The 16,068-nt window shown below is 44.9% G+C and overlaps 1 protein-coding gene across 1 annotated transcript; it reads right to left on the bottom strand.

Annotated features, from left to right (window-relative positions):
* Window positions 1–394: 394 nt before the first annotated feature.
* LOC119376536 (uncharacterized) lies at window positions 395–4,859 on the bottom strand. The gene is made up of 4 exons (XM_049411437.1): window positions 4,833–4,859; window positions 3,008–3,128; window positions 1,776–2,031; window positions 395–1,679 (listed from the first exon to the last, which is right to left on the bottom strand). The coding sequence occupies exons 1-4, from the start codon at window positions 4,857–4,859 to the stop codon at window positions 1,427–1,429; spliced, it is 657 nt and encodes a 218-aa protein (XP_049267394.1). The 3' UTR covers window positions 395–1,426.
* Between the last annotated feature and the right edge of the window lie 11,209 nt (window positions 4,860–16,068).

Below are 16,068 nucleotides of genomic sequence, written 5' to 3'. Positions count from 1 at the left end.
GTCGTGTTTTAGATATTCGTCCTCTCTAATTATTTGAAACTTCGAATACTAGCTATTCGAAAGTCGAATCAAGTTATTCGTTTAGAATTCGAAACTCGAATATTTGCACACCCTTAAGAATTTGCCACCATAAGTTTGCTTACAGTCTATTGACATCATACATAGATAGGTTTGAACACAGCCCTTGCATTCATGTTGCAGGACCCAGATGGCACTAAAAAAAAGTAAACAGAAGCCGCTGGTTGCATGGCATTAGTGCATGCTTGGATGGTAAGCAATATTGTCTGCAGGAGCATGGCAATCACACTACAAGAAATAAATGACTGCATAGCCTTATTATGTAATTTTACGCATTAATGAGAATTCACATTTTGCATATTCTTTTTAAGACGGTGTGGATACGGAAGACGCTCGGCCTTCGAGTTATTACGTCGTCTTTTATACATGTCTGATGGTGCTCTTGACCCTCTGCCACACATGCCTCTCCACTGCCTGCACGGTGAAACTTCGGAACTCTGAGACTCGCATCAAAGCAAGAGTCGAGTTCCCTAACACACACACGTACACATGGTGATGTCAACCTCTTGTTGGCGACAAGCCAAAGGGGAACATTGACTTGGCCATAGCATTGCTGTTTTCTGGATTGAGTGTTGCCTCCAGCCTATGAATGATGCTTTTCATGGGTCTCCAAGCAGTGATTGAGCAATCTTTCTTTTGAAGTAAGGCATGTTGTTGGTATAGTTGGTTCATAAATTTAGAAGAACGTTTAAACTGCACGAGGAAGACGACACGTTAGAAACATATAACACGCAGACACATAAAGTGCGGACTTGCAAGTGTGTTTATTTCTTGAAGGTAGAACATTTATAAGAGTTTACAGAGAGCAATTGCACTGATAATCTAACAGGCTGCGAAAATGTGGCAAGACCACAGGTGCGTTACAATTCCAGAAGGGTACATCTTAGAGTGACCATCTAAGAAATTTATTTCCTTTTTTGTCTTTTTTTGCGATGAAGAAGCCTTGATGACATGTTTCTGTTCTCATTTTCGCATTAGAAAGGAATTTAGTTTTTTCCAGCTGAGGAAAACAGCTCATGTTGTCGCAGTTCTTGCATTGTAAGGCAATATTACTGTCTGAGCCAGTGCGCATGGATTGCTTGTGTTGCTGTGCGCATTCATTGAAGCAGCGACCGGTTTGACCAACATACGACCAACCACAGGACAAAGAAATTTATTAAATAACATTTGACATGAATTTGGTGTACTCATTCTTGGGGTCCTTTGTGCACGAGCCTTGCTCGTTTTTTCCTTTAGTCAGCAGAGGGCACACTTTTTAAAGTTTGCATGACACTAAAAACACGACGCAAATTCCGTACCTTTCTGCTACCTTTTGGATGTGTGATAGGCAATGCAAATATGGCATAACTTAAGGTGGTTGTTGAATCAAGGGTTGCTGTTTCCTTTCTGTAGATTTTATTTTCTGAAGTAGGCTTTCAGAAGTGCTGCGGATTATGTGATCTGGGTAACCGGTGGACAGCAGGCACTCAAGCTGACTGTTGAAACTGGCTACAGCTGTGTGTGCACAGGATTTCTGCAGGGTTGAGAGGAAGCTAGACATGATGCCACACTTCATGAGTTTGGAGTTTGCGCTCTTGTAATGCAACAGACTTTTGTTAGACCTTGGGTTGTACGACCAGCAAACGAGGGTGTCGGTGAAATGCAGTTTAAAATCTAGAAACTTGGTGCTCTTGTAACGCAACAGACTTTTATTAGACCTTGGGTTGTACGACCAGCAAACGAGGGTGTCGGTGAAATGCAGTTTAAAATCTAGAAACTTGGTGCAGTTGATCTTGGTCAACAAACTGGTCGAAGTACGGAGCACAGCGATGTTTAGACACGAGGTGGAACTCCGGGTTCTCTGTGACGCATCCTTCAGGCTGTGCAGCAGTGACAGGGTCTTCCATCTCTCGATAGCAGAGGCACTCCTCCTCGCTGAAGTTGTCGAGTACCACGCAATGTTTGCAGTCGCACCTGAAACAACACCAAACAAGCGCTCAAAAATTTCACGTTAAGCTGCGTTCATAAGATAGTGCACGCAATACATAGTTGCTGGAGGCGCCTTTTTGCGTAAGGTATCGTCGGTCAGGAGCTGCGCATGACAAGGTAACAGGGATCATTCGGTCGAGGTGGAGCCCGATTAAGATCTAATTCCATGATGAAAATTTAAATAGCTTCATTCTTCACTTACTCGCGCAAACACACAGGGACAAGAAGAGACTTACGAGGACAGGCGAGATCTAACAACTGATTTATTCTTCGGAATACACACATATTGAACAGCCCACTGTTCTGCTCGAACAGGTTAAAAACACCAAAAACATGAAACGCACACACTGCATCACATGAGCACACACCTTAACGTACTGATATCAGCGACAACTCTTTTGCAAGCAAAGCAATCGTAAGTCTCTTCTTGTCCGTGTGTGTTTGCGCGAGTTAGTGAAGAATGAATTTGTTCCAACTAGGCCGAATCGCAGTTTTGCTTAAATAGCTTCCTTGCGGTGTCAATCGTAATAAATAAGTTCTATCCTGGTCCGGGTGCGGGGGATAGAATAAGTTCTATCCTGGTCGCAAGGCGCGCTTGTGACAGTTATCGAGTCCAATCGGAATCGATTTTTTACCGCTCCCGGTTGCGGTCCCTATCGCGGCTCGAATGCGATCGAAAGTGCACCGTGTGACGAAACATTCAGCGCGAATGACGCATTCGTAGACACGACGGCGTAGACACCGCGGCGGACTGGGCTCAGTGAGATCGCCCTGATATTGCATAAATAAGAAGCTGCAGGAAAGATTGCACAGCGCACGCGGACGGTATTCTGGCCATAGAGGTAAACCCTCGCTTCGTCGCGTTGACGCACCATCCTACTTCCGAGGCACCTAGCAGAAGCACCATTTCTTTTTCCTGAACGGAAAAAATACGTGGGCAGTTAAACGCTTTAGCACTTACCATTCAGTACGGGTGAGTCGCGAATCAAGCTCTTCACCGACGACGTCGCTTGGCTGACTGGCCGCCTCGCCTTCCGTCGACGAAAACGAGGCTTCGCTCTCCGACGGCGTGCGCTGAAACACTAGCCGCGCGAGCTCGAAGAAGCATATCGCGCTCCACTTGGCTGAAGTCGCTGAAATGTAAACTAATTTCCCTTGCGAGGTCTTCGTTGCAAGGTTCAGCGGGTTCAATCTGCACCGCTATCCATCGCACAGCCATGATGACGGAAAACACGGAAGCAGCGGAAGCCATATGGCGGAAGCAGCCGCCTACGCATGCTGTGACGTTTCATGGCGCCCTCTGATTCGCTGAGAGCAATGAACGCAGTGACGACACAGCTCCAGCGCCAAATTTCAGGCGAGAGAAATTGAGGAAGAGATATTTGGTCTTTGATTGCGAATTTCTCCACTAATAAGTCATCTTTTTGCACCGAACAAAAACCTACACGCATTCTCGAATACCCATCTTTCGTCCCGTATTAACTTCGTGTTGCTCTTTAGTGTCCCTTTAACGTGGCTACGTAACTGCAACAGTGTAACTCTGTGTGATACTGTGTGCGATATATTTTTTCAATACGCATTCCATTAAATACCATGATCAAGAAAAAAAAAGCGCCTGGATATCCGAGTGGTTGCGATGCTCGCCTTCGGATCGTGGATCGTGGGAACGCCGGTTCGAATCCCGCCTCACCAAGAATTTTTTTTCGCCAAGAACCTTTCTTTCTTTCTTTCTTTCTTTCTTTCTTTCTTTACTCGTTCTCTCGCCCATCAGGTTATCCTATCCCACGCCAGAGAAATCGCCGCACGTGTTCTGGGAGCAAAGCAGAAGATGAAGACGACGACAACGACGATGAAGAAGAGGACGAAGAGAGCGCGTGCCGGTTCATGATGATGATCATTTTATGTTTCAGACGGACGAATTACGGCGAGCAACAGCTTCGCTGTTGAAACTATGTTACGAAAGAACCTTGTGACAAACATGAATTAATCATACCACGTCAACCTAAGTTTAGGGTGTATTTTTTTCTGCCGATTTTGCTCTCTTATAGCAGGAACGACTGATACTTAGCGCTTTTGCCCCCGACAAATCATGAGACACTACTTCATAAACTTTAATTACATATTCCGTGGTATTTTTCTACCGACTTAGTAATTACACGTATTCAAGCACACTCTAGGATACGACGTAATTAGTAGGCAATAAAAATAATTTATCTCCTATAAGTGTCCAGAAAGGAAGTGTTTTGAGGCCATTGCTGGTTTCTTTATACATTAATGACGTTGTTTTTCTTTGATGCTCTCCATTTTTTTATTTATACCGACGACACTAGCTTTTTTATTATACCTAATGCGTTCTACCTTGAAAGAAATACTACAAATACATTAAAACAACTGCACTGTTGGTCCTTGTCTAATTCATTGCTAATACATTCTTAAAAAAAAAACAATGTATTCCTTTTCAGACGGCGTAATACGCTAACGTCTGACACAAATCTCGCACCGAAAACCAGCTCGCTTGATGTATAAGTAGTTCCTGTTCAAAAAAATCTTGGTGGGTTCTCCCGAAACAAACACGTCGGATATTGTTGCCGACAACTTGTCAAAGGTGTCGTATGTTATCAAGATTGCGATATGTCCTGCCCCAACATATTAAATGAATTCTATATATTGCTGCGTTTGATTTGGCTACTAGTTATGGCTTCTTAGTTTGGGGCACCACCAGTTTCACTCACACGAGACTACGTAAATCAGAAGCACGATGTTCGCCATTTTATCTGCGTACTTACCTTACTGTTACCGTGCAGTTCTTTCATAATCCGCGGCATAATTCTTGTTACAATGCTGTAGAATCAAAAACATTAATGAAGTAACAATTAGTGATTCGGATAAGTGACTAAAGTTTTCCTGTAATGTGGAATTTGAGACATTAACGCAACATTCGCACCCGAAGCGAGTGGTACAGTCTCAATGCGAGTGTACGACTGAGGATGACGACGGCACTAACAACGTTACGGAAATGACGGGCGGACACAGCTAACGACGATTTTGAGTTTTTGATTGCTGTTGCAGGAAAACAAGGATGTAAACTATAGCGCCCATTGCTTGACTGAGAAAATAATCTGCAGAACGTCTTACTTTATCTTAATCATTGCTGTATCCATATTTCATTTGTGAACGCAAAGAGAGTTGAAGCTGTTCACACGTACGCCCCTACTCCACACTGATGGGACCATCGCGACAGATACAGAATTATTCCGGCTGTACGAGGGGCCAATTATCGCTGCACGCCTCATCGCGCGGTGTAATAAAGCTGTTACACAAGCTGTCTTCTCCAAACAAAGGTTTCGCACTAACGTAAGGAGGGGAGGGGGGAGCATTCGCGAATCATGCAACTCGTTCCGTGCCGCCGTGCGGAATTGCTGCTCGATGTTATTTATTGCTGCCCGTGTGCCCCGTGCGAACAAGTCGCCTGTACGCACATGACCCTTTCTGCGTGGATCTGTGCCGCGACAGACACACGGCCGCCTTGCTGCGTGCCTTCCGCGTCTCACTACGGCCACTATCAGAGGTAAAAGAAAAAACTGCAGGTGGCCTCCGTCTCTGTCTCGTGACTGGGCAAAAGTGGGAGCATCCGTATGTGCGGCTTTTATGGCATACTGGCGAAACATTTTGCTTGTTGGACAAACTACTGGAGATGTAACGCAGCGCGCCGCAAACTCCAGAAATAGGTACCGATGATGTCCGTTTAATTACGGCGTAAATATAGCATGCTTTTCTGCTGCCGCGTCTTCCCGGCGGTGCGCAACGTATGCCCGGTCGTAGAAAGTGACCCGAGAGGAGCCCGGGGAGAGGGGCCACGCGGCAGAAGGCGTAATTACACCGATTTCCGCCCTCGACAACGGTTCGCAGTCAAACGGATGTTTCGCCATTACCGAACATTAATCACTATACCTTCTGGAAACAGGAGTCGAAGACGTACGCTGCACTTAAAGGAGCGCGCGTGTAATCGTTGCTTCTCCGGGCGCGCATCGTGGACGCCGTTTCATTCTTGCATGGCCGCCATGCCTTGCCGCCTTGCCCGTGCATTTGCCATGTTTTACAACTTGCTCCCTGTGCTTTCCCCAATGGTCTACGTATAACGCACTTTATACGTCATTTCTAATAAGCCTTTAGACCAGGGTCAAAGGATATAGTTTACTATTCAAAGCAGCGTTTGTGCAGTGTCCAAGCGATGTACCATAGCCTAAGGCAAGCTTTTAAGAAGAATGTTTCCTTGTCTCGCTGCTCTTATAGAGTATTCTGAAAACGATGTACTGGGTGTTTAACGTAACTAGAACCAAATATTAAAAAAAATTGAGGTTAGCTACAACTGAATGAAACCAACTACATATGGCTTGCCCTTGTGTAGTGCTCGTTAGGGTATTATTTATATTGCGCTTAGTTAATTAACTGAGATCAGTTATGCAAAGTGTGTAATATTTACATTAGGGTCAAGCGTGTTCCGTTACGTTGTAGAGGGCATTCCAAAACCACCGATCCAATTTTTTGTGGCAAAGTGCACGCTGCGTGGTGATTATTTCCGGCTTTTAAAGGGCCTCTGAACAGCCTCTGAAAATACAAAAAAAAACGAGCGCGTTATTCTCTCTTGGCGTTTCTCGTCCTTTTGGCACACTTTCTGACGCTAGAAGGGTAATTCTTGTGACATCGTTAACGCATACATACTCTCGATTGGTCCATATACGAGAAATATCAGTTGTGAATTGTCTCCTACCCTGCTTCGCCATGCAGTCGCCCACCCGTTCTATCTTGTATCGCATGACTATCGTGCGCGATCAACTGATTTCACTTCGTTTTGTGCGTCTCCAACTGCGCAAGCGGAGATAACAACGTGTAACCGACAAGCGCGAAATCCTGATAGGCTCAACGCTTAGTGCTTTATGAAGAAGTAAGTGGTGACGAGGAGATATTGCCTGTAGGAAGGCAAGAAAGAAACAACGCTGTCGACTTTGAGCTCGGAGTGGCATAGGGGCCCTTCAAAGGAAGCCCGCGAAATACTGGACAAAACCACGTGACTGCGCTCATGCGCTACCGTACTGCAGTGCTCTCAACCGTGCTTGGTGCGAAACGGCGAAGCAACCGGCCTGCGGACCGTCAGCCTTCTTGCTTGCCTTTCTTGCAGTGTGCGGCAGTCAAAAATGCTGACGCACGGAAAGCCGATGCCTATAGAGCCGCGGCCGTTCATTTCGCCACGTTCCGCGTGACGGTATAGTAGCTGCTGTATAGCAGGATACGTGATAAAGTGTGCATAATTTATTTCGGGCCCTGGAATAAGTGAGTCCTCATCCAATTACTTGTTCGGTTTCAAAAAGTCCAGAAGTTGCACGGTTCGTTGCCGGGCGCAGCGGCATATTTTCATGATGAAACATGAAACCTTCTTAATATAGACACGTTTGTCATCTTTCTTTTTTAGTGAATGTACAAATGCACAAAGTGTAAAGGTATTGCCCATGTCAGTGCGCGCAGAGAAGTTACATTGCAAATGGCGAACTATCTTCTAGTAAACCGCCGCCGCGATTGAGTGGCTGTTGAATCCTGCTGCATAGCACGAGGTCACAAGCTCCATTTATATATCGGCGGCGGCCGCATTACAATGACGATAGATTTCAAGAATAATCGTTACACTGGCACCGTAAATTAATAAAAATAAATTATTAACGTTTTACCGATCATACTTTTAACTAACTACTCTGTCGCACGCATTTGAATGCACGAGTTCGAGCCAGTCATTTTTTCGAACACTTCAAGTAACCAGATGTAAAAAATCAACCCGGTGCCTTCCTCTATACGGGATACGGGACGTTTAAAAAATGTGAATGACTCAATCCTGTCAGACTCCAGCAGTGAAATGCAGAGATCTTTCTTTGACCACAATATTGTTTCATAGAATGCCCAGCCAACAGCGACTGGCATGAATTTGATCAGATAGTCTTAGAGTAGTGCCTCAGGCGATGGGAGACGCAAACCGTCGGTTGTACAAAAGAAGGCACCAGTTCTACAGTAGAAATTGCGTCCTCCAACAGTTGGGTATGCTGACCTTAAGCTCTTTGTTAGCTTTAGCCTCCTCGAGGAGAGTCCACTGTTCATCGGTAACCAGTGACAGGGCTGTAGTAATAGCGGCAAGAGGAATAGTATACTACGATTCGAGATTTTTGTCCGCCGCGGGGGTGTAGCGGTTACGGTGCTCGGCTGATGACCCGAAGGTCGCGGGTTCGACCCCAGCCGCGGCGGTCGCATTTCGATGGAGGCGAAATACTAGAGGCCAGTGTACTGTGTGATGTCAGTGCACGTTAAACCGCAGAGGTTATTATTATTATTATCATCATCATGATTCGAGATTTGACGTGTCACGACGCCTATGGTCAGACCTCACGGTGCAGTTGTGTTTAAAATACTTAATATAATAATATCTGGGGTTTAACGTCCCAAAACCACGATATGATTATGAGAGACTCCGTAGTGGAGGGCTCCGGAAATTTTGACCACATGGGGTTCTTTAACGTGCACCTAAATCTAAGTACACGGGCCTCAGACATTTTCGCCTCCATCGAAAATGCAGCCGCCGCGGCCGGGATTCGATCCCGCGACCTTCGGGTCAGTAGTCGAGTGCCATAACCACTAGACCACCGTGGCGGGGGGTGTTTAAAATACGTAGTAAAGGAAGTCACGGTATACGGGTATATGTGTAGTGTTTTCCGACACGAAACCAGTTTTACAACGTATGCAGTCATTTCTCCGACGTGTATTCAGCGTAAGGTTCGTTGCACGTTGGGCTTGTTAGTGAGTCGTACTAAATGCCTTTGGAGTAACGCATTCAAGACGGGACGAAGAGCGATACAGAGACCCACGGTACTGTGTGTGCGGGTCGCTCTTCGTCCCGTCTTGGATGCGCTACGCCAATGGTATTTATTATGGAGTTCATGAACAGCTGACGCACGAAATCGTCAGGCGTCAATTCCACGAACAAATGTTAGTCACTACTCAGCCATTACATAATCACTGGAAATGGTTACTCAGTCATGCTCGTGCATCAAGTGTATTCGAGTGTCATATCAAAAACATCACAGCGTTCCCATTTTACCGGATATAGACGTTGCAGGGCAGCTTCCGTACCGTGCTGGCGCACCATGCAGACTGCGCGAACAAAATCCTTCGCTGCAGCTCCGACCTCCGCCCATTGACTTCATCTACGTGAGACATCGTTTTTGCGTAAGCTGCTGTATATTACGCAGTGCACCTTGTAATGTCTGCGGCAGCGACGTTAACATCGAGCATTTACAGCGCCACTGTCCTCGATTTCAATCACAAAGGTAAACACCCTCTAACGACGACTGGGCGATCGGCCGCTTTCAGTGCAGGTGCTTTGCCAACAACGTCCCTCTCGCTTGTCGGCCCTCAAGGCTGTGAAGGCACTTTCGAGCTTCGTGAGGGTGAGTTCCCTGTGTTAACGGCTTTGACTGAATGGTGCACCGTTTGCGCAGATGCTAGAAATTAATAGGTCTTTCTCTCCGCTCTCTGCCTCCCTCTCATCTTTATATTATCCTTACACATATCCCCAGCGTAGGGTAGCCAACCATTGTTGATGTCTACGTAAGGTGAATTTACATTATAATATTTAAAAAAATTCTTAGAAATCATTTGTGGCATATAGCACGACTTTACTCGCTGAGTTGGATTATTTGAAGTGGGGAACATTACTTACTCAGGAAGTTAATGCATAGATGAATACTTATTATTGTTATTAATCAAACTTACAACAAACTACCCTGGTACACACATTTGAATGTACAAGTTCAAACCAGCTATTTGCCAAGGCACATCCAAATGAAACGAATTTAGAAACTAACGTTTGTTTTCAGATAGGTGCTGTCGAACTTAGCGTAGATGTGTACTGGTGTTCCATTTATTGAAAAAAATCTACTTTACGCATTGAAGCTGAAACATTGCTGGAAGACCAATGTTGTAAACTTTTGGCACGCGTATTGAAACCGATGTCATAATCAAAATAGGAAACGTGCATTGAGCCGTGGCATCGCGGTGCAGGAGTGAACGAAAGCGACTCGCGTGCTCTATAAAGCAGCCGGCCCATGCGTGGAGACGTGTCAGGTTGTTCGCGGTGCTTTGCAATGTATTGCTGTGTCGTAAACTGTGCTAATAGCTATAAGACGTACCCACCAGGAACGAAATGTTTCAGTTTTCCGTTGTGAACATGCTTCAGAGACTAGCGGGAACGCTGGATTCGCAGAGTACGCCGGGAAAAGCAAGTGATCCCGGGCATGTTTATGAAGAACACGCTGTAGCTAGTTCCGTGTGAATTTACACTCCACGCAAGTTAACTGATACCTTTAAAGTGCTGACGGAACCGAGTGGCAGCCGGCAAAGTGATCTCGAGCATTCAGTTTACATTTCGTTGGCGGAAAGCCATTGACGGATTCATCTTCTCCCTCGTACGCCCGTGCTGTTTTTCCGCCGACGTACCGCACAACTACGCTGCGCGGTTCGCAGACTGCGCAGCTCGTAAACGGGAACGGTAAGGAAGAAGCCCCGGACACGTAGCAAAATGTGTCGGCGACCGCGGGAATATTAACATTTACTGTCCCTGTGCTTCCTTTTTCCCTTAACAGCACTGCGCATGCAAGCGAAGCCGCACCACGCCATAGTGCGTCATGACGGTTAACACGGCGCGTTGGGTTGTCTGAGACTTTTAAGGTCACGCTACAGCACATGTCGGACACAAATGTCATCGTTTACTCGGAAATAAGCAGGTAGAAGGACAAAAAAGTGTGCATACAAACAACGACGTTGACGGCATATGCTTTCAGGTTTACACTGGCCTGCCACACGCATAGCCCTTTCAAAACACTGTCGCACGTCCGTGCTTTCTGTCACATCGAAAACATGATTGATTCTGTTCGTTTGAGACCCTAATAGAATCCTGCACTGTTAACTATCCGTTTTTCACGCCCGTCGCCTTCCCGCCCACGCATTTACATACAACGCCGGCGTAGCAGACGGAGAGACGACAATTCGTAGCACGCGGGTGGAAACTGAAGCGGCAGTTCGTGGCGCTGGCGGCGCGCTGGGGGCGCACTGGTGCCAGAGTTACTGTATATACTACCTTTAGGTAGCAGAGTTGCGCGTCTGTCTGCCCAACGCCGCTAGCAACCATGCGTTGCGGAGAAGCTACGCTCGTGCCAATGTTTTTGTATTTCTCGACGCCGCCGCTGTAGCGAACTGGATTGACACAAGTCATCGACAGTCAAGGTAATCACCGATCTTCAGCACGCCAAACATGTCGATCGGCGACACGATAGGCATGTCGCCTGCAAAAACGGAGTGCGGCTTCACCGCATAGCTGTGGTTGCTAGCCAGACCTACGTGCAACTCTGCTACCTAAAGGTAGCATATACAGTAACTCTAGCTGGCACAGTGAGCTGTTGAGTATACCTGTAGGTGCTGCACTTTTCCCATTGGCTTTAAGTGGACATGACTTTCGACCTGCTACAATCCGTGAATTGTAATATGTGCCGTATCCAGTAATTAGCTTAAACGTTAGTTTGCAGAACATTTTTTAGTGAAGATATTCATCTTGATTTCTTGTGCAAAAAATGTCGGCCTCTTAGAGCAACCTTGATAAGGGAGTAGAATTTTACTGCATGCCTCCGGTAACTAAAAAAAGAAAGATAATTTCTGGCGAGAACGTAGAGCAACCTGTATAGAGAAGAGAAAGGGATACACGCGAATGTCTCGTCAGTGAAGGCACAAATTTTATTTCCCAGGGGATGGCGCTTCGCCTAAGAGCTTTTTAATTCGTTTTGACTCCAGCAGTGCTTCAAAGCTCCCATTTACTGTTTTATGATCTCTGTCTGTGTGTGTGAGAGAGAGAGAGAGAGAAACGAAACTATCGCAGGCCTTGTCATAAAACGTCAAGCTATCCGTCCGTGAATTGATTCTCGCAAGGTTCTGCGTGCCAGCTGCGTTTTCACGGCCTTCCTCAACAGCCGTGCTCGCTACGACAGCAGGCGTCGCGCTCACCTTCCCTCCGAGGCTCCGCTGTCGACCAGCCCGTCCAATTATTGCTATCGACCTATCTCCGAAGCGTCCCCTTCCTCCTGCGGCAAGCGCCGGGCGGCAGACGCTATCTTTCAGCCACGCGAGAATGAATGGCTGCCGCTTCAGCTGCGATAAAACCGCACGGATTGCTTCTGTGGTGCATGTGGTCTCTTTTCTGTCGGTAGGACTGTGGGAGGCCAATGTCAAGAAATCAGATGCCGAGGGCTTTTAGCCACATTCATGCACTCTCTGTGTAATGTGTAAGCAGAGACTACCGCTGGCATGGAGTATCGCAAACACCTCGTATTTTTTACCTTTCGCCCACCAGCAGTCTCCACGTTCTGCATGGAACGTGGATATATATATATATATATATATATATATATATATATATATATATATATATATATATATATATATATATATATATAGTAATTAGTAGGGGAAGCTACATGGCTCGATTGCAGCGACACTTGACTTTCATATTGTTGTCATTGTCGTTCTTCAATAACTTCACACGAGTGAGAAGGCAGGCCGCACATGTACGTATGAAACACACAAAGTACACAAGAATAAATACAAAGAAGGGAAACACAATCAAACCAAACGGAGCCAGAGCAGCCACTGTGACGCTTTAACAATTAATTGGTTGGCGTTAGATAGTGAAAACATTCACGTTTTCAAAACCTGTCCATTTTAACAGTGAACTGTTGCTAATAGTGAATATCACATCACCTGTGTGCAGAAATTTATTTACTTTCTGCTCCTTAGAGTAAATCAGCGCGAGAGAGAGAGAGAAACGAAGAGGAAAGACAGGGAGCTTAATCAAGCTTTCGCTTTTTCTTCCTCTTGTTCTTCCTTTTCTACCTTATCTATGATTCCCCCCCCCCCCCCCCCGCGTGTATATCAATGAATTGATCCCGCCTTTAATAGCCTCCTTCATTGTTTGCGTCTTGATGTGGCCAAATACTTTGCGTCTCATTTCTAATCAAGAAGTCATATGTGGCCTGCACCTCCCTATGTAACACCCCTGACGCATCTGTGAAACACCTGCTCATGGAGTGCCCGCTACACGAGCGGTATAGCGCGTGACTCAGCAAAGATATTCAGACACACCATATAGACCTTTTTTGTTTGGTTGTACACAGACAAAGTAGACTGCAACTTACCTAGCAAGTTCTCTTGACTTCATCCTAATATCCTAATAGATAGTAACCTCATTCAGTGTAAGTAATCATATATATATATATATATATATATATATATATATATATATATATATATATATATATATATATATATATATATATCAGGGCTGGGCAAAGATACTTTGAAATTGTATCGCGATACGATACAAGATACTCATGCAAGAAGTATTAGAGATACAGATACAAGATACTGCTGCAATAATTGTATCCGATGCGATACTTGCCGATTGTATCTTAAGATACTTCGATACATTTGCAAATTTGCTGTTATAGATTCATATAATGTAGCAGCAAACGCCAATGCACAAAAATTTCTGCATGAAAATTTCTTAACTGAGAGTAATTTTGATTCATTTGAATGAAACATCTGTTAGTATATCAAAAGTTTTGTCTTTCCTACTCGAAGTACATTAGTTCAATTTCGGAACAACTTACTGGGGCTTCTTTAAACTGATTAACATGGCATCTCTTGACACACTTCGCTGACATTGGTTCTTGCTTGTTTTTTTTTATATTGATGGGAGTTGCTGCTCAGCTTGCCGACCAGCTAGCGGGTTGCCATCTAATCACAAGAACTTCAATAAGAAGCCTTCACACGATGATAAAAATACCGGCGTGAAGTTTTACCTTGTCCGTAAACCCCCGCTACGTAATACCTGATAATCTGACAGGTGTACAGCAGCAACAAAGCTGGGAACACCATTTTTTGTGACGCACAGTGTATACGTAGGGGACATAAAACTGCAATGGCTGTTCATATTCTACTTATCTGCTGGTATAAAGCGTTCGTTATCGATATACTTGCTAACGTGCAGTCTTTAAACAATTTTCCTTCAACAAAAGAACATGGTGCAACACTGAAGCATCTCAGATGTTTTGTATTGTCACGTGGTATAGCGATTATTAAGGAGCCGGCAGTCAAAGTGTAGAAACGAAACTCTTTACTGAGCTACTCGTGCCAAGAAAACTAACTAAAGGTACAATCAAAGCACGCTGCGTACTGATAACGGCGATCACAGTCGTCGGTCGTCGGCAATCATCGGCGGAACCTCGTCGTCTTTCATACATCAGAGATCAAACCCTCCAGCGTTATCGCTGGTGCTCGCGCAGGCTCCCGAATAAACTAGGTTACTCGCGCCCTGCGCGTAATTTTAACAGGACAACGAGAAAAAAGTGTAAAGCTTTCCAAACCTTGCAGGGCGGCTTGGGCCGAGTGGTGCTAACAGATTTTGGCGGGTTAAACTCAGTCAGACCAAAATAAATAAATAAGAGCGCGGCAGTATAGTTGCACAAAGTGTCGTAGGACATAGCCGCTATTTGCGCTATTTCCACTTACAGCTCTTATTATCTGGCAATTAGTAATAAATAAAAAAATTAATGGAGGCCTAAAAAAGGAAACCAGACATAAGTAAAATAGAAATGGGTTCCGTATGAAACACTCGCAATGAAAAAGTAAAGGAACACGATACAGGCTGGAACCCTAATAGCTATGACGATTAAGCATGAAGTATCGTCAACTTACCACTTAAGGTAAGACAATAGAAAATTCAGTGCATATGTCAAATTGCCTGAAACGACTCGTTAGCACGCTCATCAGAAAAATTTCGTATAAATGTTTCTCGAATCCCTCATCTGACATCTTTAAGATGGCTCCTAATAATTGCCATTATTATAATGCAAAATAAATTTCACTATTTTATTAAGAGGTAAACAGAATGTTTGGTATTGTATGCTCTAGTCACGCCCACATAATTATATATGTGTTTTCAAAATTACATTGGCAGAACAGCAAACTCAAGTGAAGTATAAATGTGTAAACGGTAGCAAAGATAACGCAGACATTTACAAGTAAGAATAAAGCAGAGTACTTATTTTGGCAGCACGTTACAAAAGATATAATGCAGGAACCACAGTGGAAAAAATAGTAAAGATATCTGGGTAATGTAAGGAAGGCACAAAGAGGACAGCCAAGAAAGCATTCGTGCTAACAATCAAAATATGGCTTCAAAAACTCGTTGAATACAGATAGCAGACAGAAACAGATACGGTACACCGAGATATATTTTGTTAGGTAAAGACTTGTTCTATTAGATCTAGCGTCGGCATCAATGGTGCTGTAGTTCTTAGTATCTCATTTGCATATAAGTCAATGTCATCGCATGTAAGGCAAACCTACATCCACGAGATCCTTCATATCGCTGGTGTGTGAAAGCCATGAGACGCAAAGCAACCCCATTCTTGCATGCTTCAGATTTCGTAACGAAGCACTACGCAAGAGAATCTTCAACAACGACACTAAAGCAGCATAACAACTTTCTGCACTCATTTGAGTACGCGGCGCAGGTACGTGACTAAGAGCAAGTGTCATGGAACTGACACAGCTAAAAAGGAAAAAAAAATCGAAATAACAAAATCTACGTGGGTTGGGCGTAGACGTTCGCGCGCTTGTTTCTGTCGAGACTGCGCGAGCGCTGCCATGTGACTCTGCTCCACCAATAGCGGCGCGCAGACCTCATCGCCTGCTCTCATTAGAGGACTCTGGCGGAAAGATAAATTATGTCGCTGTCTTTAGTTTTATTTAGGTGGTTTAGTGGCGCCAGTACCAGCTTGAGACGCGGAGTTCAGCCAGCGATAATTGTTTCGCACGCTGGTTTCGCGATAGCAGTATCTTGAATCTTAAGATACACAATACATTATTGAATGT

This window comes from Rhipicephalus sanguineus, unplaced genomic scaffold, assembly GCF_013339695.2.
Source record: "Rhipicephalus sanguineus isolate Rsan-2018 unplaced genomic scaffold, BIME_Rsan_1.4 Seq13, whole genome shotgun sequence".
Lineage (NCBI taxonomy): Eukaryota > Metazoa > Arthropoda > Arachnida > Ixodida > Ixodidae > Rhipicephalus > Rhipicephalus sanguineus.
Note: the sequence above shows the minus strand (reverse complement) of the source record. Positions and strands in the feature narration are given on the sequence as shown.

Coding starts and splice junctions, on each gene's coding strand:
- LOC119376536 (XM_049411437.1), bottom strand. CDS start 4,859: ATGAAAGAACTGCACGGTAACAGTAAG. Junction 3,129..4,832: donor AACTGCACGGTAACAGTAAG/GTAAGTACGCAG, acceptor TCGCGCGGCTAG/TGTTTCAGCGCACGCCGTCG. Junction 2,032..3,007: donor CGACTCACCCGTACTGAATG/GTAAGTGCTAAA, acceptor GTGTTGTTTCAG/GTGCGACTGCAAACATTGCG.